This window comes from Callorhinus ursinus, unplaced genomic scaffold, assembly GCF_003265705.2.
Source record: "Callorhinus ursinus isolate GAN/ISIS: 27379988/994484 unplaced genomic scaffold, GSC_fseal_2.0 scaffold89, whole genome shotgun sequence".
Lineage (NCBI taxonomy): Eukaryota > Metazoa > Chordata > Mammalia > Carnivora > Otariidae > Callorhinus > Callorhinus ursinus.
In genome coordinates this window covers 1,780,529-1,803,981 of record NW_027397151.1, presented here as the reverse complement: position 1 = coordinate 1,803,981, position 23,453 = coordinate 1,780,529, and the positions used below count along the sequence as shown (strand labels likewise).

Sequence of the window (23,453 nt, the reverse complement as noted above, 5' to 3'; positions counted from 1 at the left end):
CCCCAGCAACAGAACGCAGGTGGGGTGGTCCAGATGGCCCGAGCGTGCAGGGAGTAAGCTCAGCTTCGGGCCCTCAGACGCCACTCACACCGGGCCTTACCCTGCAGCACGGAGGTCCTGTCCTCGGAGGCGAGGTGATTTCTACTAGAGTCGCTGGGGTTTAGATACTGATTCTAACAAGTAGCTCATAAATGAACACCTCAGGGGAACCAGAGCTGAGTCTCTGGTAGCAGAATATAAACCTGGAAAACCGAGAAAAATAGGCAAAACAGATACAGATAAATTTGTTTTTAATAAAGGAGTTAATTTTCTTTCAATCCTATATAAAACAATAGCAATTAAAAACTTCATTTTTGAAAGTAAAATATTTACATATGAACAAGTAACTGTGCAAAATTTACATGAAAAAATGGAAAGACAGGGATTTCCTAAAAGACAAAATAAAAGGTGTAACAGTTTTCAGGTATTGATAAAAATACTGATCAGCATTCGGTTCACACTCGCGCGAAGTAAAGTCTGACGTGAGGATTCACACGGAAAAAGCCAAAGTATTTACAGTCATAAAAGTACTATCAATAGACAATTTAATACAATAACCTCTGAAAATATAAAGAACCAATTAGTATATTTGTAATAAAAAAATAGGTACAAAGAAGGGGCTTTGCTCTGGACATCTGTAAAGTTGGCCCACAGCTTGCTTACAGTCTCTTAGCAAAATAATTATAGTTTACATAGCCATTTTCATGTTATGTGCCAAAAATTATGTACAATTACTGACAAAATACACCAACCATTTTTCAACACTTGATTCACACTGAGAAACAGTCTTTTGATGATGATTCTCAACTTTGATTTTTATTTCATCTAAGTTTCCACTTTTAGCTAAAAAACACAGTGCAAGTAAAATATATTTATGCTGAAAAGGTTTTCATTTCTTTTAACTTTACAGCTTTACAAACTACAGCAAAGAAAACGCGTCTGTACAGATGCCGACCGCACGTCCGGAAGGAGCCGCTGCGCGGCCTCTCCTGAGCAGAAAGGTGACCACGCTCCGGGCGAGCGCGCGATGAGCTCCGTGCTCCTCGGGGACTCTGGCGAGGGAGGGGACGGGGACATAAATAGTCTAAAAAATCAGTTTGCTTTGCCAACTGACTAATACAAAAATAAAATAAATGAAATGAGGTCATTGCTGTAGACACACACCTACGCAGTAAGTTGGGCTGAATAAACCAAAATGCACAAATAATGTAGAAACCGCTACGAGGTGACAGAGGGCAGCTAATTATTTGCTAAACGATTCCATCAGTTTTTATATATGGCTTGTTTGGCAAGAAGGCCACTCAATCAAAGATGAGTTAAGAGTTAATTGTCCGTTCAGAGTGCCCACGGGCCTCTGTGTTCTCTGTTACAGAAACGTGTTTTCTTCCATACTGAAGAGTTGACTTAGAAACAGGAATAAAAAACTGTTCCGTTGTAAAGAGGTGGCTGTTTTTTAAACAATATCCCATTTGCTTGTTACAAAAGGCGTAATCTGCAAATATATAAAAACGTCCCAGGCGTCTCCATCCGCGATGCCGCGCCCGCCCTGTGCTACTTAAGGAATGCTTTGTAGAGCAGCAGTGAATGGCTTGTCTCACGCTCATTCTCTAAACAAAATATGAGGTCCCTGAGGTTGACCCGCGTGATCCTTTGTCGTGTGAACTGTCTGGGGGTTCCAACACCGGAGCTGCCTGGGACCGCCGAGCCTGGGCCCGACCCCTGGTGACGAGAAAGGAGAAGACAGCCGAGTTAGTGGTGCGCACAGGTGGGCAGGACCCACAGCGCTGGAAGGAAGGGGCAGAGCCAGGTGCTGGCCCCAGGACTGTATGCCTGGGGCCACTCACACTTCCCTACAGGTGTCTTAAGGAACCCTGATGCTGGAGGAAGCCAGGCTGGGGACAGGCTCCTTCCTGCAGGCCTGCTCCTTGAGCCGAAGTGCTTTACGAGTCCCTAATGGGGAGGGGTGTGAGCAGAGGGGCACACGTCCAGAAGGTGAGGCAGGACTGATGTCACACCTGGGCCCAACTGTGTCATCCCCACTTTGCTGACAAAGGCACATTCCCAATGCCACAAAGTCTAAACTCCTGGATTGGGCAGGCTGGTGGTCAGCCGGTTAGCTTGTTGGGGCGCAGTACTCTGTGGCAACCATGGTCATCCGAGGCCAAGAGGGGACCGCCCTGTTCCCCAGGCTGACAGCAGCGCTTCAGCGCAGGGCCTGCACCGCTGGAGGAAAGGCCGAGTTTCTGCGAGTCTCTGACGCCTGCTCACGGACACGGAGTCGCCGGGCCCGTTTTCCTGGAGGCATCATGGCCACCAAGCCTCCGCGTCCAGTGGTTCCAGCACTGCGTCTCCATCCGATGCTCCGGGGCCTCAAACCACACAACTCCCAATTAGACGGCGCTCGTTTTTCCATTCGGAATGGAAACTAAGTCTGTATTCTGATGGTTAAAGTCACTCAGGTATGTTTCAGGTGCAAACATGACAAGGGTATTTTTACAGCTTGTTCTCAAGTTTAAGGAGGTGGGAAGAAAGAATTCCCCCACAGCCGAAGAGCCCTGCCCAGACCAGGCCGCAGTTCTGGGAGCCGGCCAGCAGGTGGCAGGTGAGGACCACAGCACACAGCGCACTGCGCTCTGGGCACCTGGTCCATGGCCACCTGAGTCCCCTTCCACCAGGTTGGGACATGGCTGCTCGTGTCCTTATGCGCGTGCACCTTCAACCTCAATTACACTACTTCACACCCCCTTCAGACACCCTTACCCACCAAGATGCCTCCTCCAGGCTAGTCCCTGTGGTGGCTACTTTTCCTTGTTTCAGAGAATGATTCAGGTTTTCTCAGCGTTTCCGTGAGTCTAGGTAACAGCCCTAAAGCGTTTCGGGCAAGACACAAACAGCGCCCCTGCAAAGGCGTGTGATGAAAACAAAGTCTGCAGGAACAGGAGGAAGAGCAAGCATGGTGGCCGTCCGGGCCTGCTACTCTGGACCCCGCACACCACTGGGAGAGCCCAGGAGGTCCAAGCAGAGGCCAGTTCCTGGAAAGAGAGCTGCCCGCCGACAGCAGCCTTCCCTCCCCACCTCCCCTGCAGACGCCACTCCTGACCTCGAGGTTCACGGGGACAGGTGTGGCCATGCGGAGAGCAAAGGCACTACCTTACACAACGGACTGAAATACCTCTGTGACACTCGTGACCAATTCTGGACCACATGTGATGTTTCTACTTTCCAAATAGCCCAACAGCCAAAACGGGTGGAACAAGGGTGAGGTACCCGCTTCAGGTGCAAATTAACAGGTGCAAATCAAGATAAATAACGCTTTATTGCAATATATTTTAGAAATCAAAACTGGTGTCAGAGCATTCTGATGCGCATGTGTCAGCACGGCCCCAGACGTCCGGCCGAGCGCTTCCGGCAGGCCCAGGCAGCATGCACGCTCTAAAGGTCAGTGAGAAACTGTAATTTCTCATGTTTCTATGGACTTTTACAAAAAGCCTATGTCCAAAGATATCCTACTTGAGAGTCAAAGTACTTCTAATGACATGGGATAAGCACTGTTTCTTCCACTTCACACCAAAATGGAAGGACATGTCTTCACTGTCTTCCCTCCAGGGTCGCAGGGCCGGCCGGGCAGGGCAGGCAGAGCCTGAGGGAGGGGCCCTGAGCCGAGGACGCAGGAGCGCTCCGCCCACCGCCCCTGCCAACGGAGAGTAACAGAAAACTCTGCCAGGCAAGGGCCAATGTCAGACCAACTTCACCAACATTCACACCCCATCAAGGGCTGTTTAGTTTGCTTTGTTTTTGCAGGCCCTGGGGCTAGGAACAAAAAGACCTTGGCCATAGCGCCTAGGCTCCAGCAACATGTTTCCTCGTTGGCAAGTGGAGCCTCCCTGTCACAGGACCACTAGAAAGACTGACAAAAGGAAGCTACTTCTTTTGAAGGCAACCTTTCCGTGGTCAAAATGCCACAATCAATCTGACAGCCAACAAACACTTGATGCAAAACCAAATGGAAAGAAAAAAACACCTTCCGTCCAACAACCCACCTGGCTTCTGGGGTCAGCCTCACTTGGGAGCCCAGAGCTGTGCAGGGCGGCGCCACATGCCCCTGGCACAGCTCTGAGCTTCCCACGACTCCGAGAATAGGGGCCCCCAGCCCGGGGCCCCTCTGAACTGCCTCAGCAAAATTTCCACCTCGGGGGCCGGAGAGCCCGATTCCCATCAAGGTGGCTCCCAGGTGAGGTGGCTCTCAAGGCTGCTCCCACGCCCCCGGCTTCAGCTGGACGAACGGCTCCCCTGCTTGCCCTTGCGACGGCTCGGTTCCCAAACTCGGTTACACCCATCTCTGCACCCTCACGGTCCAGAACACAGACACACCTGCGCAGACGCAGCCGCGGTAAAGACACTCAGGCACTCACCCTAGGAGGATGCACACCACTCACAGGAGGGGGAGACAGCGCGCTGCCATCGAGTCACCCCAGCAGCTCCCCCTCTCTCCCCAAAAAACTCAGAACAAGAAGGGAAACACCAGTCTATACAGATATCACTCCATCAGCATAATGTGAAGACGGGGAGCACCCTGCTCCAAAAGGACCGCAAATGAGCAGAACTGGCCCATCCTCAGCAGGGCCCACGGCACCCACAAAGCAAAGACAGATGAGGGAGACCGCGAGGGGCCATGGTCCAGCAAAAGCCAGCCCAGAATGGCTGCTGGTCCACCCCAGTCTGAGCACCCAGAGCACAGACACCGGGACAGGCGTGGGCAGAGTCCTCGCAACACAGAGCCTCTGACAAGGACCATCTGAAAACCAGGTGCTGAAAGGGAAGGAAGTAAAGGGACACTTAGGGTCCCACAAGACAGAAACCTCACCATCAAAGGACACATGACCCTCTTACAACCAACGCAAACCAAAAACCGGCTACAGTACCCAACATTCCAGCACGGGCAGAAGAGGGCGCCATCAGACCGCGAGTCTTGCAAGACCCCCAACTACCACAAAAATGAACAGGAGGAAGATGAGCAAATCCATAAAGAACCACCGCAAAAAGAAAACAGAATTCCACACACATCAGAGACCAATTCTGTCTGGAAAAACAAGAACACTGTAAGACAGACCTTTCAACAACAAAAAACGTACTTGAGCATTTGAGGACATGAAAACTGCTCTGAATCAAAACCGGAAATAGTAACAAAGAAGTAGATAAAAAACAGAGGGGTCCCTGGGTAGTGCAGTCAGCTGAGCATCCGACTCTTGGTTTCGGCTCAGGTTGTGATCTCAGGGCCACTCCACGCTCAGTGTGGAGTCTGCTTAGGATGCTCTCTCTCCCTCTCCCTCTGCCCCTCCTCCCCCACTCGCACACGCATGCTCTCTCTCTAAAATAAATAAATAATATCTTAAAAACCGAAAGAAAAAGAGTTGACTAAATGCAAGAAAAAAATAAAAAGGAAACAATATGTCAGAAATAAGTGAAGTTAACTGCAAGGTGCCAAGGAGGGAAAAAGTGAAGAAAGGCGGGCCAGCGAGGGGCACACACAATGACAGGCCCAGGGAAGGCGGGCGCGGCAGGCCAGCAAAGCCAGTACTGTGTTATCAGAGCCTCTGAAGAGGGAAAACAGACAACGGAGCACAAGAGACACTGAAACCAGGATCCAAGAGAACATTCTGGGAAAACAGAGACCAAAATCTGCATTCTATCAACTCTGATGTATCCTCACAAACTATTACTTTTCAAAGAAACAGATGAGGCCTCCAGGTAAAAAGAGAAAATAAATCACAAAGGTAAGAGAATCGACCTGGCATCAGGCTTTTCAAAACCAACTTACAAAGTGAGGTGACCATGGATGAGCATTTACAAAATTACTGAAAGGAAGTGTAAACCAAGGGTTTTATATCCAGCCAAACTGTCCTCCCTATCAAAGCCACAAAAGGACCGTTTTCCACATACAAACATCAGGGGACCCTGTACCAAGGCCTGCCCAGGGCTCTGCCGCAGGGCAGGCGCCATCCAAGCAAGAGGTGGTGGGGGAACCACGACAATGAGATGGGGGTAAGCACTGACACAGAAATGTGTACCTTACACTAATGCGGAGGTGGGGGGTAAGGTGGAAGGTCGTGTACTGTAACAAGGAAGTGGAGAGCCAGGGAATGGACAACACAGTGTGGACAGGCTCACTGGTGGCTGTGGGGCAGCGACTGGAGCTCAGGATCAACAGGAACCAAGAAGCTGAACAGTGAAGTAAAAACCAAGGGACAGAAAACATTTCATAAGGTTTACATGCAAAAATGACCACCCAAATATAATTATAAACCTTCCTAAACACAAACAAAAAATTTTAAAGAGCAAAGAATATACACTTTAGAGGAGGATAATCACAGCAAACATAAAAAATACACATAATTATAAAAATACCATGAAAGAGAAAAGGCCAAGCATATTGGTCATTATCAATAAAGGTGAATGGGCTTAATTCATTCATCTAATAAAAAGAAAAGCTTCGAATAGTTAGGTACCAAATAATGGTGCACACACAGCCCCCCTCACCGCTACAAAGCAAAAACTGCAGGAGATACAGGAGATAAAAACAGAAACGCACTAATAACAGAGACTTTAGGTCACGACACTTAGGACAAAACACAAAAAATGCACAAAAATAAGCAAGGAGTCCAAAAACTGGTCAGCAAAATCAGCAAGGTACATGTTATGGATGTCTATTAAGTTCTGCACCCTATCACGAGAACATGCCTGTTCAAGCGCCCATGCACACTCATGAAAGCAGATTACCCATATCACCCATCAGACTGGCAAAATCTAAAACTAGGACCACACACAGTGCAGGGGAGGCGAGGGGAGGCCCCCTGCTACACGGCTGGGGGAACACAGCAGCAAGATCTTCCGGAGGGGAGCCCAGAGCCCGGCGACTCCTAACAAGACTACCCGCGCACTTCACTTCACCCTCAACGGTACACCCCAGCAATGCAAAGATGCTGGTGCACACAGTCACCGGATGCGTCAGGGCTTGTGCACGAGAGAGAGAAAGGTCAACCAGCCGCGGTACATTCTGTCCTGCTACAGAACAGAATGAGAAGGGTCTTTCTGAAAAGAAATCAATTCCGGAATGTATTAGTGAGAACAGCACATGCAAAGGGTGCCTGCACACAGCCCTTCAAGGAAGATAAGAAGGGGATATAAGAAAATGCACGTGGGTGCGCTAAGTGGTGACGGACTGCAGAGGAGGGATGGGAACGGGGGGGGGGGGGGGGGGGGGGGGGGGGGGGGGGGTGAGGACAGCACTGTGTGTCTGCAGGGCTTCCACAGCTCTGATCCCTAGAACCCCCGGCGATGCTCCACCCCCTAAATCAAACAATTCAAATCAACCAAGATGTGGGGGAACCCAACACGAAATACAAATAGTAACAAAAGAACCTAAAATCACTAAACCGTACTACAAATTAACGAACCTAAAACTACTAAACTGTACTACAAATTAACAATTAGAACCATACTGAAAGGAGTGGCAAGAAAAATAACTCATCTAAGTAACTTTGAAATGCAGAATTTTGACTGGATGTTGTAGGTATAAAAAGAACAATACAGAAATATTCTAAATAATTAGTATGGCTCTTTCTCACAGGGCTTAGCAACTCTGAAACTTCTTTACCTGTAAATTAGGATCGAACAAACAAATAAAAACCAGGTTTCTCACATAAGCAGCAAGGCACGGCCCGGAGGAGGCCTGTGGCGGCAGAAGAGAACCTGGGATCCATGTACAAGCCGCTGTTTTCAGTGCAGAGACAGAGGGACAGAAACAAAGCGAGCACGGGCAAGCGTGTGTGCGTGTGGCCCTCGAGGGGGCCCGGGACAGGACACCCAGGAGCACAGCCAACAGAAGGAACCAGCGCTGACTCCACAGTTACAGCAGGAAAACCATAAGCAAAGTCTGTAATGTGAGAGAGAAAGAAGTCTTCAAAAAATGAGGGGTTCATGAGAGGACACAGGAGCTCGCCACGGCCGAAGCTGGGGCCACATGGGCAACCAAACGTGGACAGTGGTGACAGAGGATCCCCCACGGAAGAAGCAAGCACACACACCCACACAGGTTAAGTCACTGAGCGAGCAAGCAGGAGGGGGAAGAGGGCAGAGGGGACAGCCCCTCCACAGCAGAACGGCAGTTCCCACGCGTGGGGCAGGAAAGAGAAAACCCGCCCCAGGCAGACGGTACAACCACTGCCACAGAGAAAATGGGACGGGGGCGGCAGGGGCCCACGGCGCAACCACCTGGCGGACACCACTTGAACCAAGTGGTCAAAGTTATCGGACAACGTGACGCATGGGAACCAGATCAGTTTTGCAACGTTCTAGCCAAAATTATGGAGGCTGGATTTAATCATGAAGAAACACAGGATGAACCCAAATTAAGGGACTTTGTACCAAATAAGTGACCCGCACACTTCACAAGCGTCGAGATCAGGAAAGACAGGGAAGAACTGAAGAACCACAAGGTCCTGGGTGAGATCCCATGACAGGAAAAGGTCACCCGTGAGAAAATGGTGACAATCAAGCATGGAGAAAATATTTACAAAAGAAGTATCTGCTCATGGGCTATCACCCAAACTATGCAAAGAACTCACAAAACTCAACAAGAATAAACAAACTGAATAAAAATAGGCCCAAGACCCAAACGGGCCCCTCGCCACAGAAGACACGCAGACGAGCACCCAAACACACGCTCCTCATCCCGTGTCATCAGCGAAATGCCCATGACAACGGCAGTGAGACGTCTGCACACCCATCAGAAGGACCCAAACCCACAAGGCCGACGACACCGAACACGGGCCAGGACGTGGGGCAGCAGGGGTTCTCATGCGTTGTGGGCGGGAAGGCAACATGGCGCAGCCTCTTCGGCAGGCAGTTTGGTGTTTTGCTGCAAAACTAAACATACTCTCACCATACGATCCAGCAATCACGCACCGTGGTATTTATCTAAAAGAGTTGAAAGCTCACGTCCACACAAAACCTGCGGCTTTATTCACAGTTGATAAAACTTGGAAGCGACCAAGGCGTCCTTCAGCCTGCGATGGACAACTACACCGTGGTCCGTCCAGACGATGGGATAGGATTCAGGGCTGACAAGACATGAGCTCTCAAGCCCTGAGAAGACAGGGAGGAAACCAGACGCTTGTCACTCGGTGAAGGAAGCCCATCTGAGAAGGCCACACGCCGTGGGATTCCAACTCTGCGACCTTCCGGAAAAGGCACAGGGACGGAGACGTAAGGAGACCAGTGGTCGCTGGGGTGGCGGGAGGTGGGGTGAGGGCAGTGGGGGACTTCAGGGCAGGGAGACTACTCCGTGTGACGCTCTAAAGCTGGACGCACGTCACGATGCGTCTGTCCAAGCCCACAGAGCGCACGGCGCCCAGAGTGACCCGGGGGTGAACCACGGACTTTGGGTGATGACGGCGTGTCCGTGTAGGCTCATCCTTGTGCGACCTACACCATTCCGGTGAGTGATGTGGACGACAGGGAGGCCGTGCGTGTGGGGGCAGCGGGCACGCGGGAAACCTCTGTACTTTCACTCAGTTTTGAACCTAAAACTGCTCTAAAACGTAAAGCTCATTATAATTTTTAAAAAATTAAATTCTGAAAAACAGAATCAGATAAGGTCTTGCCAACAGCCTATCACACCGGTGACTCATATTGGCGGAGTGCAGGGGCTCACAGAAGCACTCTAGTATTTCCCTAACTCTTCCGTGGGTCTAAAATTAGTTCAAAATAAACAGTTTTTTTAATAAGACGTATCCCAAGGAAATACTCCTAAACTAAAAAAAGGAGCTAAGGAGCTGAGCACTACTCTGGTGAAGAAGGGCAGAAGCACCCCCTAAGCCCAAGAGCCCGCAAAGCGACAGTGTGGAGGAGCCCCCCCAAACAGTCTTTGGCGACCCGTTTCCCTCCACTGTGTCGCACGGGGTGCCGCGCTTTCACCGCCAGGTGCTGCCCCGCGCCCAGCTCTCCCTGCGGGTCTGGAAGCATATGCTTTTCCTACTCTGCAGCACGCACTCTGGACAGATCCTAACACCCACGTCAAAGTTAGTCAACGCGCTCTTCCCGTCTGCCTCCCACCCCTCCCAGCACCAAGACCCCAGCAGCCAAAGCGGCCAGGGAGCTGGTCCCGTGAGCAGAAGGCCAGATCCGCCAGGAAAACGGGAACCCAAGCTCTCACAAGCAAGGAGAGGGGGAGGCTGGGAAGCAGCCCTGCGTGCAGACTACCACCAGAGAATTGACAGGAGTGCAGAGGGCTGTCTTGGACGCAGGAAGGGTGGTAACGCACGCGTGCGCACCTGTACTTGCACGAGCGCCCCCAGGGCCTGGAAACAGGGAGTCCCACAGCATCCAGCACACACAGAGCTCAGAGCCCGGCTTCCACACGCCATCCCCCCCTCCCCGAAGGGAACCAGGTTCCTGGCAAAGTGCTGGAGGGGCAGGGAAGCACCAGAGGCTCCGGGACGCCACTCATGCCAGTCAGACCAGGATGCTTTCAACAACGAGGGAGACACTTCAAAAGGATATAAAAACCAGCTTGAAGGAGCTTCCACTGCCCACATCTAGAAATAATGAGAGTATTGATTACAACCCACTGAACACAACAGGTGTCCATGGTCCCTGCCACTGTGGTGAGCCAACAAACGGATGGACGGAGGAGGGAGAGCTCTTCGTACGCAGAAGACAACTAGCAAACGCAGAAGGCACCACTGGCACCTCTGACAGTGGCCGTGGAGGCTGGCGGGCGTCAGCAACGGATGCTGAGGCTGGAGGAGGGGCAGCATCTGCATAATCCTGGAACATCTCCTTACTAAATGCCAACAAACGCTGGCGGAACCACAGAGACGACCCTGGAGAACGTGGCTGAGCCGAGTGAAGCTGTGACCATGGTGCGGGTCAGCAGGAAGGTCCCCACACGCAGGCCTCCTGATGTACGGACTCAACAACAGGGTACCCACCGAGACGGAGGCGTCTCTGCCAGTCACCAGACCCAGCCGGAGGGTCACCTACACACACAATCCCATCCTCTTCAGCACTGTCCAGAACGGGCACATTCAGACAGAATCATGCGGCGTGCCAGCCGGATGCCCCACACATCCCTGCTGGGAGCCAAAGATGCTGCCGGGCTGCAGGCGAGGTGGGAGCAGGTGGGGGGAAAGGACTTCCTGCCTGGGAGGCTGTGGGGCATCGTGCCAGACAGTGCCTCACAGTGCCGACCTTCGGGTGTGCAGGACATCCCATCACAGGAAGACTATGTACGGTACATACGCGTAGTACACACACTCCCACGCACGCACACGTGAGACACCGTGATGAGGTGCATGGGATGCAACGTTCAGAACCAAGAATCTAAACTAATGGAGTTCTGTGTGCTACTCCTCCAACCTCTCTGCAGGTTGAAACTATTTTCAATTAAAAAAGGCTGTATTTTTTAAAGTAAATCACTACATTCTGGGAAGGCAGCAACAGGGGCAGCAGTTTCTTGATCTTCCCAAAGGCCCACGTAAGACTTACACAACCAGACGACAAAACCTAAAACAAGAAGACGGTACTTAGAGCAAAGTCAGCGGAGATAAGCCTCAGGCAGCCACAAGCCTGAATGGTACCACAAAACCGTGCAGGACAAGCTAGAGAAACATCAACAGGCACCACCAGGCCTGGAAACCCCAGGAGCCAGCAGGCCTTCAGAAAGGCAGGCAGCGGCTGAGGGCCTCACGCAGACAAGACTGTGAGGCGGGATATCGAAGGCTAGCGGGACAGAGGCAGTGGAGACCAAGGGCAGTCTGGGAACACAGCGGGGAGGGGAGCAGTGCCGTGGGCCTGAGAGACAAGCAGCCGCGCCTCCATCACCACACAAAGACCACGTCAGAGGGGCTCCGAGTGGTTCACAGACAACCTCAGACACCTCCTCCTCTTAAAAGTTCAAGAAAACTAAATTCACATGAAAGGAGAACAGGAGAGCACTAAGACCAAATCCCACACGAGTCAGTACTAGGAAAAAGAAGGTAAGGAGGATGAATGACATCCCAACAGACAACGGGAAACACCGTGAATGCGTATTAAAAAAACAGACCGGAACTGTACTGTTCTACCATAAAACAACTTAAAACATATTAAGAAAATGGTAGCCGTCATGAGAAAACAACATAAGCTGGAATCCGCAGAACTGAGGAGGTGCCAGAGTCAGGAAAAATGAGAAAGGGGACTGAGGAACGAAGGCCAGAGCACAAGAGCAGAGCCTCGCGCCCGAGAGAGGCCCCCTGAGGCAGGAGCGGCTTGGAGGGAAGCACGGATGCCGACGGCAAAGTCAGCACAACGTCCCACAGCTGGGAGCCCCAAAGAGGAAGCCAGGTAAACCCAACAGGAGAGAAGGTTTTCCCAAATAAAAGCACACCTCAAACTGCTGTTGGAGGGACTCAACCCAGGATAACCAATTCCAAGTAAAATTAAAGACTCTTAAAAAAAAAAAAAAAATCCTTTGGGCAAAAAGAACGCATGATATACAAGAAAAATAAAATTAGACCATCATCAGGCTTGAAGAGCAACACTTCATGCCAGGAATAAATACCCAAGGTAAAACAGTTATGGTTCTCGAGTAAAGAAAATGGGAGCCAAGGATTTCAAGGCCATTGACACAGATCTTTAGGTACACAGGACACAAACTGTCATCCGCGTGTAAGAACTTGGGGATGTTGTCCCCACAAACCCTCCCGAAGACTGTGGCAGAGAATGAGACTCAGAAAACCAAAAGGACTGCACAGACACCACCAGTGCTAAATACACAGCCACTCAAGGAAAGAACGCCGAGGGAGGGTGAAAGGGACAGAGGCAAAGACGTGACAGCTAGACCACGCACGACCTCAGCGGTGAGTGAAGAATGTGTGCAGGCTACGATGGGCCACGTCGCAGCCCAGCCCACCCGAGGAGAAAGACCCTGCTCCCACCCTGGCACCCAGCCCACCCAGCCCACCCAGCCGAGAATAAAAGCCTTTCCCTGGGAGGGGAAATAAAAGCTTTCCCTGGGAGGAAAGCTTACTCCCGAGAATAAAAGCCACCCCGACAAAGCCTAAGACCAAACGGGGACAGGGAAGGCGGAGTGTGCAGGGGATTCCTACCAGGTCCCAGGGGCACCAACACCAAAGTGAAAAACAAAGCATACAAGTCCAGATACCGCCTGCTGAAACAAAAACCAGCACTCTTGAGAAGAAGACAAAGCTGGTCTCTCCTCCTGTCCTCCACAATATCCAGCATTGAGCAACAATCACTAGACATGCAAAGAAACAGGAACACGAGACCCACCGCTGGGGAGAAAAGCAGGGACCAGAGACTGACGCTGAGGCAGCCCAGATGCTGGCCTCGAAAATGCACTAAATCAGCTTTTAAACACAGGCCAAAGGCATGATGCCCCAGGAGATGTGCTCTCAATATGTGAGCAGACAAGGAATCTTAGCAGAGTCAGAAAACCTAAGAGAGACCGACTAGACACCTGGAGTCACAAACACACCAGCGAGTGAGAGCTTCACTGGGCGGCTTCACGGCTGCCTCTGCCAACGACACAACCCCGTGTGGTCAGGGGGTCTGAAGATTTATACGAGGAGAGACTGTCCTTGTGAGGACACAGAGAAGAAAAATGAAAGAAAACTGAACAGTGTCAGAGACCCAAGGGCAACATCATCAGGTCCAACATACGTGTAATTGGAAACCCCACTCAGAAAAAACAGACTGCAGCAGGAAAAAAATTTTTGAAGAAATAAAGGCCATAATGTCCCAAATTTGAGGAAAAACACTGACCTACACATCAAAGAACCCCGAGCAGGCTAAATGTCAAGAGAACCCAGTCCAAACACAATCCAGACAAACTTCTAGAAATTGAGAAGATAATCTCAAAGCAGCCAGAGAAGGGAGAAACAGCAGGTGCAGGGCACAAGCGTAAACCTCAGTGGGGCCAGGAAGACAACAGAGCTGCCCCTTTCACAGGAAAATGATGGTCAAACAGATATTACAACTATTTCTCAGATTTAAGAATAAGAGTTTTGCAATTTTGGGAAACACGCTGGGAAACCTCCCACCTTTTTTGTGATCTGGAACAAGACAGCCCAGCATTCAAGTGGGAGTGTCCTTGGAGAAGTGAAAGACGTCAGGGGTAAGACAGAGGGGCCCAGGGAACAGGCGAGAAAGTGCAGAGTATGAAGGGTGCCCAGTCCTTGGGCGCACATATCCTTAGTGTGTCCTTCCCAAAAATTAAATGCCATCTATCTGGATACACTCAGCTTATCCAACAACGTAGAAGAAAATAAATCTTAGGGGCGCCTGGGTGGCTCGGTCGTTAAGCGTCTGCCTTCGGCTCAGGTCAGGGTCCCAGGATCCTGGGATCGAGCCCCACATCAGGCTCTCTGCTCGGCGGGAAGACTGCTTCTCCCTCTCCCACTCCCCCTGCTTGTGTTCCCTCTCTCGCTGTGTCTCTCTCTGTCAAATAAAAAATAAATAAATAAAATCTTCAAAAAAAAAAAAGAGAGAGAGAAATCTTAAATGAGAAAAACACTGTCAACCCAGAATTTTATATTCAGGGAAAATATTCGAAATTGAAGGAGAAACACTGGCCCTTTCGAGTAAACAGAAGTCAAGAGAACCCATCATCAGCGTACCACACAAGAAACGCTGGGTGCTGCCCTTCAGGCCAAGGGAAACGCTGCTAGTGCAAGCCCGGACCAGCACCGCACCGCCGGAAGCCGTGACCTCGTGTCAGTGGGAAAGGCCAAGTGTGCTTTCTTCTCATAATTTACTTAAAAAATTAGTGACAATCTAAGCAAAAGTAACAACATCCTAAGGTTGGGTTTGTAACTAGGTAAAGATATCACAACGAACAAAACAAGAAACTAACAAAATCAGACAAACAGAAATGGGCAAGGGCCCCTTTCCTTCCTCCAGGCCTGCGTCACGCGTGCTGCTCCAGGCCACCCTTCCAACAGAGTCTGCCTGCGCTCCCTCCACCGGCGGTCCAACCTCGCGGCACCCTACCCCGGCCAGCAAACCTCCTCTCGGACAGAACCGCCAGCTCACGGCATCTCCATGACAAGCCCACGTGAATGTCGTACAAATATTCCAAAGGAGAGCCACATGTAAACGCAAGAATGCCGGTCCTCGGGTGTGTCCGCCCACCTGGAGCTGAGCCAAGAGGTGCTCCCAGGCCCCGCATGCCCTCGAGCGCTGCTGCGCTGCGTACCTCTGTCCCCGAGCCCGGTCCTGGGGAGTCCACTTTCCTCTTTTTCCTGGGCCCGATGGCGGCGAGGGCGGTGAGGTTGGCATCACGCTGCCGCATCTGAGCCAGCTCTTGTTGCTGCATCTTCGTTTTAAAAGAGAAACGAGACTGTCATTTCCTGCATGTTACCTTTTACTACAAAAGTAACAGCAAAGGATCTTTGGAAATTGTCTAAATTAAAATTTCTTCACTGTTTTGACTATAACGGTTAAGCTTATCCTACAATCAGAAAAATCATAAACCAAAACAGATGCTCATCTTGAGAAGCTCAGAAAATACAACAAACTGTGTACGTGTAAAGGCTAAAGGCACGCAATGAGAAATTACTGTCACCCTGAGGAGGACACAGTGTCCACACCTCTGCAAACATCTATCGCTTTGTCACAGAAATGCCACCTTTCTTCCCCTTTCTTTGGCTGGACAATTAGGTTACATAAGAACCTATTCCCTCTCCGTCTCTCTCTGTCAAATAAATAAAATCTTTAAAAAAAAAAAAAAAGAATCTATTTCCAAGCATATTCCAAGCATATAGTAAAGATTTTTTTACTAAAAGAGCTTACCTCTTTTGCCTTCTGTTTCAACCTTAATTGTTCTGGATCTTCTTGTCTGGATCGAGACTATTTTTTAAAGTAAAAACAAAAACAAATTATGATCTAAATGTCTATCATCTAACAAACATGCTATCTTATTCACAATATAATATCCAGATCATACAACAGAACGTATACTACATTTTTAAATGCTTATTTACAGCCAGAAGATGAAAATTCAGCCTGCACGTCATGGGAAAAAACAACCATTATTCTTAAGAAAATCAATCCCACTGGAGAAGAGCACAGAGGCGGTCATCACCATGCCCACCAGGCACAGGAACCTGACAGATGGTGTGCCAGGACGGCCCGCAGGGACCTGGACTCAGGTCCACATCCCACCCGCGGCCCCCTCCTAAATCACACACATCACATTTTCTGCAGGGCCAGCCCCCCAACACCACGCTGGCCTCCCGGAGCCCCGCATGTGCGCGGGTGCCCAGGGCAGGGAACAGCCCTGCCCAGTGAGGTGCAGGTACTTGCCTTGGCCGCTCGCATAAGGATTTCTCTCTCCTGCTCATCTTTCCTCTGCTTTTCAATTTGGTCGAGCTGCTCAAAAAATTTGAGCTGAGCCCGGACATCACTTGCCTGCTCGTATCTGTCGTCATCCTACAAAAAGGTAAAAAAACATGGTCATAAATTTGAGGACTGGGTTGAGCAGGCTACACACCAGCCCACCTCCCAAAGCAAGTCCTACAGAACCTCCACGCACCCAACCCCTCGTCCCCAGACGGCCTGCGTGTTAACACGCAGACAAGTGAGTGTCAGGAGAGCTGTGCTAGGGCTCAGGGGGGTTTCCACCTTACACACGTCGGTATCATTTGATTCTTTAACTGCCACTCCAACAGCACCAGCCTCACTCAGTTGGGCCCCTCCGACTTGTACTCGTGTGAGGGAGGGAAGAGGAAGGCGGACCCGGCCCCGCAGCCGACCCCCTGGACCCTCCACAAAACAGGACAGTGGTCCGAGTCACAGCAGCAGGTGTGAACCAGAGCCACTCGGTCTGCAGGGCTAGCTCGAGGCCGCAGGGGCACAGGGTAGAACTGGCAGAGGCTCTGCGACCTCCAAGGCTGGACAAGCCACGTCTGCCCCAGCCCCAACCCAGGCTAGACCCCTGCCGTGCATCCTCATGCAAGCCAGGCTTCCTTCCCCAGCCAGGGCACACAGCGCCCGAGACCACCGTGGGCTAAGAGAGGCGGCATCTCCCCCCAAAATGTAGTTCCAAGAAGCATTCCCGTGCCGCCCCCCCACGCCTGGTGCGGGAAGAGGCTTCCCAGCAGTGCTGACTTTGAGTCCACGGCAAGCGCGGCCTCTTCAGGAGAACAGCGTGTTACCTTGTAAGAGAAGTTCTTCTGCTGAGCCGTTTCTGATATTTTTTCTACAAGGTTCTGTAGCCTCTGCTGGGTGGCGTGGGATACATAACTCACTACGTCTGGATGCAACTCCGTGATGCCGTGTTTTTTACCTGGGGGTAGGCAACACTTTACAAACGTCGCTGTTCTCTCGTCCACTGCTCAGAGCAACGTGAGGGCAGCCCAAGCAGGCCCTCTGGGTGGGAGGGGGTGGTCTACATCACTGCCACTACCTGAGAACCACTGGCATCAACCACGTAGGACATGGGCAAAAGGGGGAACAAGGCACCAGGCATGTTCGCTGGGGCCTACGTGCCCCGCCAGGGAGCCATCAGCAGAGGGCAGCTCCACGGAGGACTACAGCCACGCGGGCACACCAGAGGTCGGGGGACGGCCACAGCGCGCCCACATACCTATTTCTAAGATTCTTCTTTGTAAAGGCGCTGGTAAGAGGAAGGTTTCGTCCTTACAGGACCGTGTCAGGGTGCCCACTAATTCAGAGTTCGTGGCTAATATTCGTGCACTTTCTTCCGACAGGTTTACTCCCGCCATCGAGGCCACATCATTGATGTCATCGTCATCCCTTCAGAGAAGACAATGCTGACTGAGCAAGGGGCACGTCAGGAGGTGTACTCGGGGGGCATAACCTAGTGGGACCCTGTGGTAGAAAGCATGCGGACGCCCCTCCAGGCATGCGTCCCAGCAGCTCCCGCCTGCACTGCGCTGTCCCCGGAACAAGGAGGCCTAGCGATCTTCTCTGAAACTGTTCTTTTAAAGGAAGACCCGCCAGGAGTTAAAGCCGCACAAGTTCTGGCATGAGGACATGTGCAGAGGGCTCCCCAGGCAGGACTAAGTTGAGGGAGCAAAACCCAGCAACACTGTCCTCACAGCTCCCAGGAGTTTCTTCCAAGTGAAACCTTTCTTAAAAAATCAAAGAGCATTAATTTATTCGTAAAACAGTCACAGTTATGGAAAAGCGGGAATACGGGGTGCAGGGCTCTCTTCTTCCCGAATCACCTGCAGGGAAGCTGCCAACCTGACTCCCCGCGCCCCACCCTGAACACCCCATGTGTGCTCCCTGCGCCCAAGGGCGTCCCCTACGGAGCAGCCGGGCGACCTCTGCAGAGCAGGCTGCCAGCCACGCTCACAGCCCCTCCGCGTGGCTCTTCAGCCTCCTTAGCCTGGAACATTCTTCAGCCTTTCCTTGGCTCTCGTGCCCGTGACACCTGCAAGGCCACAGGCCAGGCGTCTTGCAGCACGTCTGTGTCCCCATTTGACTGATGTCCCCTCCCCTCATGACAGGAATGTCCCACAGCCCCACACAGGCTGGGTTTCCTTGGTCCCTTCCTGATGAGCTCCGAGCTCCAACCCTCGGGGGTCCCTGCTGGTTTCCCCTTTTCCCCTAAGCTTCCCGTTTATTCGTTCCCATGGACTCGTGCTTTCCCATCTCAGCGGGTAGCAGTCTGTCACTACACACACAGGCGGGGGAAAGGACGCCCTTCCAGGCGACTTCTGTCAGCTCCACCGCGTGCCCATCCACCCCAGCACTGCTTTCTGACCTAACAAGATGCACCAGCTCACACTGCAGAGACCCCAGAGCCAGCCCTTCTAAGGTGTCTGGATCATGAGAACAGAACGGCTCTCAGAAGACATGGTCTGAGCGCTGGGTGTGCTCGCCACCACCCCAGGTGCCTCCAGTGCCCAGGGCAAGGAGCTTTGTCTCCTTCCCCCGGTGTCCAGACGCTGAACCCCGAGCTAGCACAGCACTGCAGAGACCGCCCTAACTCCCTGCCCCTGCAGGAAGACAGCAGGGTTCCCAGCGGCCTCTGCTCTCTTACTTCTCTGACCTGCAGGCGGACCCCCTTCCCGCCCCACCGGGGGCTGGCCCTCCGTGCCAGACCGCCCAGGCACAGCACCCTCCCCACGCCAACCCTGCTCCACCAGCCAACAGCTTCAGGGATGCCATCTGGGAGGGGGCAGCCCCGTGAAAACCCCCGAGACACACGCCCTTTCCTGCTGCTTCCCCATTATCCACGTCAGCTCTACAGCCTGTGTACCGCGTGTCCCTGACACGTAGCCCCTTGCCTGGCTGCTCATCAAGAGCCCACAGTACAGCATTTCTGGAAGTTAAAGAAGGGCAAGTGAAGCGTTCTGCTCTATAGCCGTGATGTACTCAAAATACTGACGCGCAACATCACAGCGACAGGTTTTCTATTAGTTCATACGCCAAAGAACACTGGTTTACTTCCTGCTACGTGTCCACAGCAAACCTCCCCATACTAACTCCGTGGGAAAACGTGTACACAAAGGTCAAAATGAAGCATGGAAAGAATACGGTATCGAAATTAGAGCAGCTGGTGCCACTCAGGCAAGGCCGGCCCCGGGACACAGGCTCCCGCCCCGCCATGCACCCCGGGGTCGCTCTGCTCAGTGTGTGCAGGCCCACTCCTTACCGAAATGAGCCTCCCCCAGGCTCCTTGAGTTTGTTTTTCTGCGCAGCAGCTGCTTGAGCCGAGACGGCAGAGAGAGCTTTGGTTCCAGGTAGCACAGCGGGCTTCACCACAGGGACTGCAACACAAGACACCAACGGTATACCCACCAACACGCTGGGGCACACTCTGCAGAAGCCACCGCAGGCTCTGCTGGGAGGCACCACCGCTGCTCCGGACCCTGCTGGCCGGAGGGGAGGGCATCACCGCTCACCGGCCACGACAAAGCCGGTAAAAACGCCGGACTCCCGACCGAAATCATAGGCCACAGAACAGCCTCTCAAGCACTTACTCTCCTGAAACTCATCACGCTTTTTCAAGTGCAGGAGAGGCTTGGGACATAAGCCAGCAGCGCTAACCGTATCTGACTCTGGACGCCCCCCCCCCCCGACCGAGGCCAGGAGGTGATGGCCGCTCAGGGCTCCACGTGCAGGTAACGGCACCAAACGGGGGGCCCTCACCTGGCTGCAGCTGGTTCAGCTGGATCTGCTGGGGCGCGGTGAGCACGATGCGGCTATGAGGCTGCCGGAGCGCGACCATGGGTGTCTGCGTCAGCGTCACCTGGGGCGGGCGGATCAGCGCTCCGGGCTTGGGCGGCTGCTGGATCACCTGAGGCAGAGCCGCCGGCCCATCAACACAACTCCCCCAGGGCCGCCAGCACCCGTCCCCGGCCAGGGCCCCGCCAGGACCGGCACACCCGCGTCAGGCGCCACACGAGAGGCAAGTTCTTGAGGCAGATCTGCACATGGGGCCTGAGGTCCTGAGGTCATTGCAGGGAGGAGGCAGGCTGACTCAGTAGTCCAGCATGGAATACGCCTTCCCCCACAAATCTCAGCGCAGGGGATACCACTGCTGGGGGCTGCAGGGCACGTTTTCTCCACATCCGTCTCTAAGAAGTGCGCTGCCTTTTACACCAGGGGGAGGTCAGATTTCCCAAGTCCTGCCCTGAATTCCGCAGTCAAGGAAGAGCTTCTCAGACCACCTCTCCATGGGGACCTGCCCGCACTCACCACCCGAGGCTGCGCTCGGGGAGACGCCCTCAGAGCAGAGTCTAGCCCCGGCCATGTCCCTGCTACCCCTTATCCCAGGCCTGCGCGGCGCGGCACCGCCCTGCCTGGAGCCCTGTCAGCTGGAGTGCGCTCCCACCTCTGCCCTGCTCAAGGTGCCAGCCGTGTAAGGCCCTGCGCCCGGCCTAGTGCTGCGTCCTGCACAAGCAGCACTCCCCGAGCTGGGGAGACACCGCCTGGCCCAAAACCTCTGGGGCCAGAGAAACAATTGTTTCTAAATGTTACAAAGGTGACCTGCTGCGTATGCCCTGGACTACGGGACACTCACTGAGGGGACGGGGCAGTGCCCTGCAACCAAACTATCTCGGCAACAAACCTACGAAAACTCACACCATAAAGGAGAGTCAAGACAGCTATGGCCTCAAGATGTGCGTGTCAGGTTTTGCCATAAACTCAGGGAAAAGCCTCCCGTTTGCGTCTCTACAGGCTTCGAGGCAGGGAATGGGCCAGGTTCGGGCCTGACCACACTGCTATCCCCCCAAACAGGCACAGCACGTCTGGCAGGACCAGGGAAGCGGAATGTAGAAGCAACCCTGCTGATCAGGACAGCCTCTGACCATAAACCACAAACACAGGTCAGGTCGTTCACAACCACGCCCTAAGACTCACCTTTCAAGGAAAGACGACCACCCACCGAGAGACCGCACCTTTTACGTAAATTAGCCCCAGTGGTGAGGGCAGTCCTGTACTTAAAAATCTCTTCCCCTCGGTGTGAAAAAGACGTGAGGGAGCCCTGACTTCTCACGCACACCTTCGCCCGGCCCCATGCCCCGCACCGAAGTTCCCAGCCCCGCAGGTGAGATGCTCTCATCCACCAGTCAATGCAAAGACAGAGGCTTTCACGCGAGCAAGTGGGCAAACAGCCTAACGGACTCTGGTCGCTCACTCTGTTCTTAAGTGGCCACTACAGTAAGATACATTCTACAGCCCACTATCAAGTGACAAGGGAGCCTGAGCTGTGCAGGTTTTTTAACTGTAGAGGAACTAAATCCCCTTGAAAGTTTAAAAAAAAAAAAAAAAGTCAACTACCTTTCTACGTTTGGGGAGCCCAGCTGCCCAGCACATTTAAAATGCAACTCTTCCCAGCAAAGACCTCCCTTTTCCAGCTACAGAACTCAGAAAACTGGACCCACACGGTAAATCAGCCGTCAGTAACATGTAGCTTTATCTCACTGAGGCCCAAAGAGCGGATGCAGAGCTGGGTTCGAGGCCGCGAGACAAAAGGCCTAGCACCCTCTGCCTGATGCACCATCACCAGGCACACGCTGTTTTCTGTCTTGGGGCAATGCTCCTAATCAAAGGTAACACCCTGCTAAAGATTCACTACAAACACACCATGTTCATTTAAGCCACAAATACCCGCAAACGATACGGGTAACAGACCAGTGGGTTAAGAGCCAACGTGCTTATTTCATCTTCCTGAGAACTCACTCACCAACTTGCAGGGCCTCGGCCTCTACTTCATGCCTGAACTACTCAGGTAGCACCCGCACTTCCCCTGACGGGAGATTTCCTGCCTACTGGGAGGCGGCTTCCCTGCGCCGTGGCCAGTGTGTTTAAGAGGCAGGCGGGGGTGGGGGGGAGGGCAGGCAAGGCTCTCGCCTTCATACCAGCGGCGTGGGCTGCCCCTGCTTGCCAACGCCAACCTGTGTGGGCTGCGTGAGGCTGATGACAGGGGGCTGGAGAGCGCTGCTCACGGTGGCTGCCGTCTTCCCGGCTGTGCGCTGGACCGAGCTGCTCAGCACCACGGCCGTGAGCGCGGTGGTGGCCTGCGAGGCGGGCGGCGGCTGCTGCTGGCTCTGCTGGATGAAGGCTGCGGAGTCGGGGGTCAGCTGTCTCAAGGCGGGCAAGCTCCTCTGGGCGGAAAGACAGACACGGGGTCGGCGGCGGCTCGGGCACTGGGTTCCTTCCTCACAAACCCAGAAACTTGCAACTCCGAGAAACAAGCCTCAAGCTCAACCAGGCCAATTTTAGAGCCTTGACGCCTCTGCCCTGATGTTGGTGCTGGCATCTGACACTCACGGACCCCCAAGCCCGACATCACCAAGCAGGATCATGCTCCGTAAGAACCAAATAAAATTTGTTTAGAAAAGAGAAAGAGAAAAGCAGTAGATCTGAAATGCTCTTAAGAATGTCATGACGGCAAAGCTTACTCAAGAGGGCCGACCTGATGCCCCTGAGCCCTGCTCCTCACTGGTGAGCCCCGCCCATCAGCCCTCCTGCTGGTGAGCACCTCCTTGCACCTCCGCAGGTGTGGGGTCAGGGGCCTCACATGGCACAGAAGAGCCTCCTGACAAGAACCTTAATGAGCATCACAGGGCACTTTCAGCCCTCAAGCCCGGCGGGGACACCCGCATGCCCCTCCTCCCCTCCGACAGGCCTACTGCAACCTGCCAGTGCACAGGGCTGCACGGGGGGTTCACAATTACCTTCAGGAAAGGCACAAGGTAAGGTTGAGGTGAAGAATTAAGTTCTCGGTATAATCTACTAGTGAAATCTTCTGCTTCGATTTTTCCATCCTTAAAAACAAAAATCACAACGAAATTCTCCCGTGAATAGACGTGAACACACAATCTCTCTGTTCAGCATGTGCTGGTGTCCTGTGTGCCAGGTCTTAGGTGGAA

At 52.8% G+C, this 23,453-nt stretch overlaps 1 protein-coding gene across 1 annotated transcript in view; it reads right to left on the bottom strand.

Moving 5' to 3' along the window:
* Nucleotides 1–273: 273 nt before the first annotated feature.
* TAF4 (TATA-box binding protein associated factor 4) overlaps nucleotides 274–23,453 on the bottom strand; it is a gene marked incomplete at its 5' end in the record, with an annotated part of 66,963 nt that continues 43,783 nt past the window's right edge. The window contains 10 exons of the mRNA XM_025865043.2: nucleotides 274–1,758; nucleotides 15,296–15,415; nucleotides 15,892–15,948; nucleotides 16,405–16,530; nucleotides 17,256–17,386; nucleotides 17,687–17,856; nucleotides 19,727–19,841; nucleotides 20,224–20,371; nucleotides 22,440–22,685; nucleotides 23,259–23,348. Of these exons, the coding sequence (XP_025720828.1) occupies nucleotides 1,591–1,758; nucleotides 15,296–15,415; nucleotides 15,892–15,948; nucleotides 16,405–16,530; nucleotides 17,256–17,386; nucleotides 17,687–17,856; nucleotides 19,727–19,841; nucleotides 20,224–20,371; nucleotides 22,440–22,685; nucleotides 23,259–23,348 (1,371 nt within the window). The remainder of the gene's footprint in view (nucleotides 1,759–15,295; nucleotides 15,416–15,891; nucleotides 15,949–16,404; nucleotides 16,531–17,255; nucleotides 17,387–17,686; nucleotides 17,857–19,726; nucleotides 19,842–20,223; nucleotides 20,372–22,439; nucleotides 22,686–23,258; nucleotides 23,349–23,453) is intronic.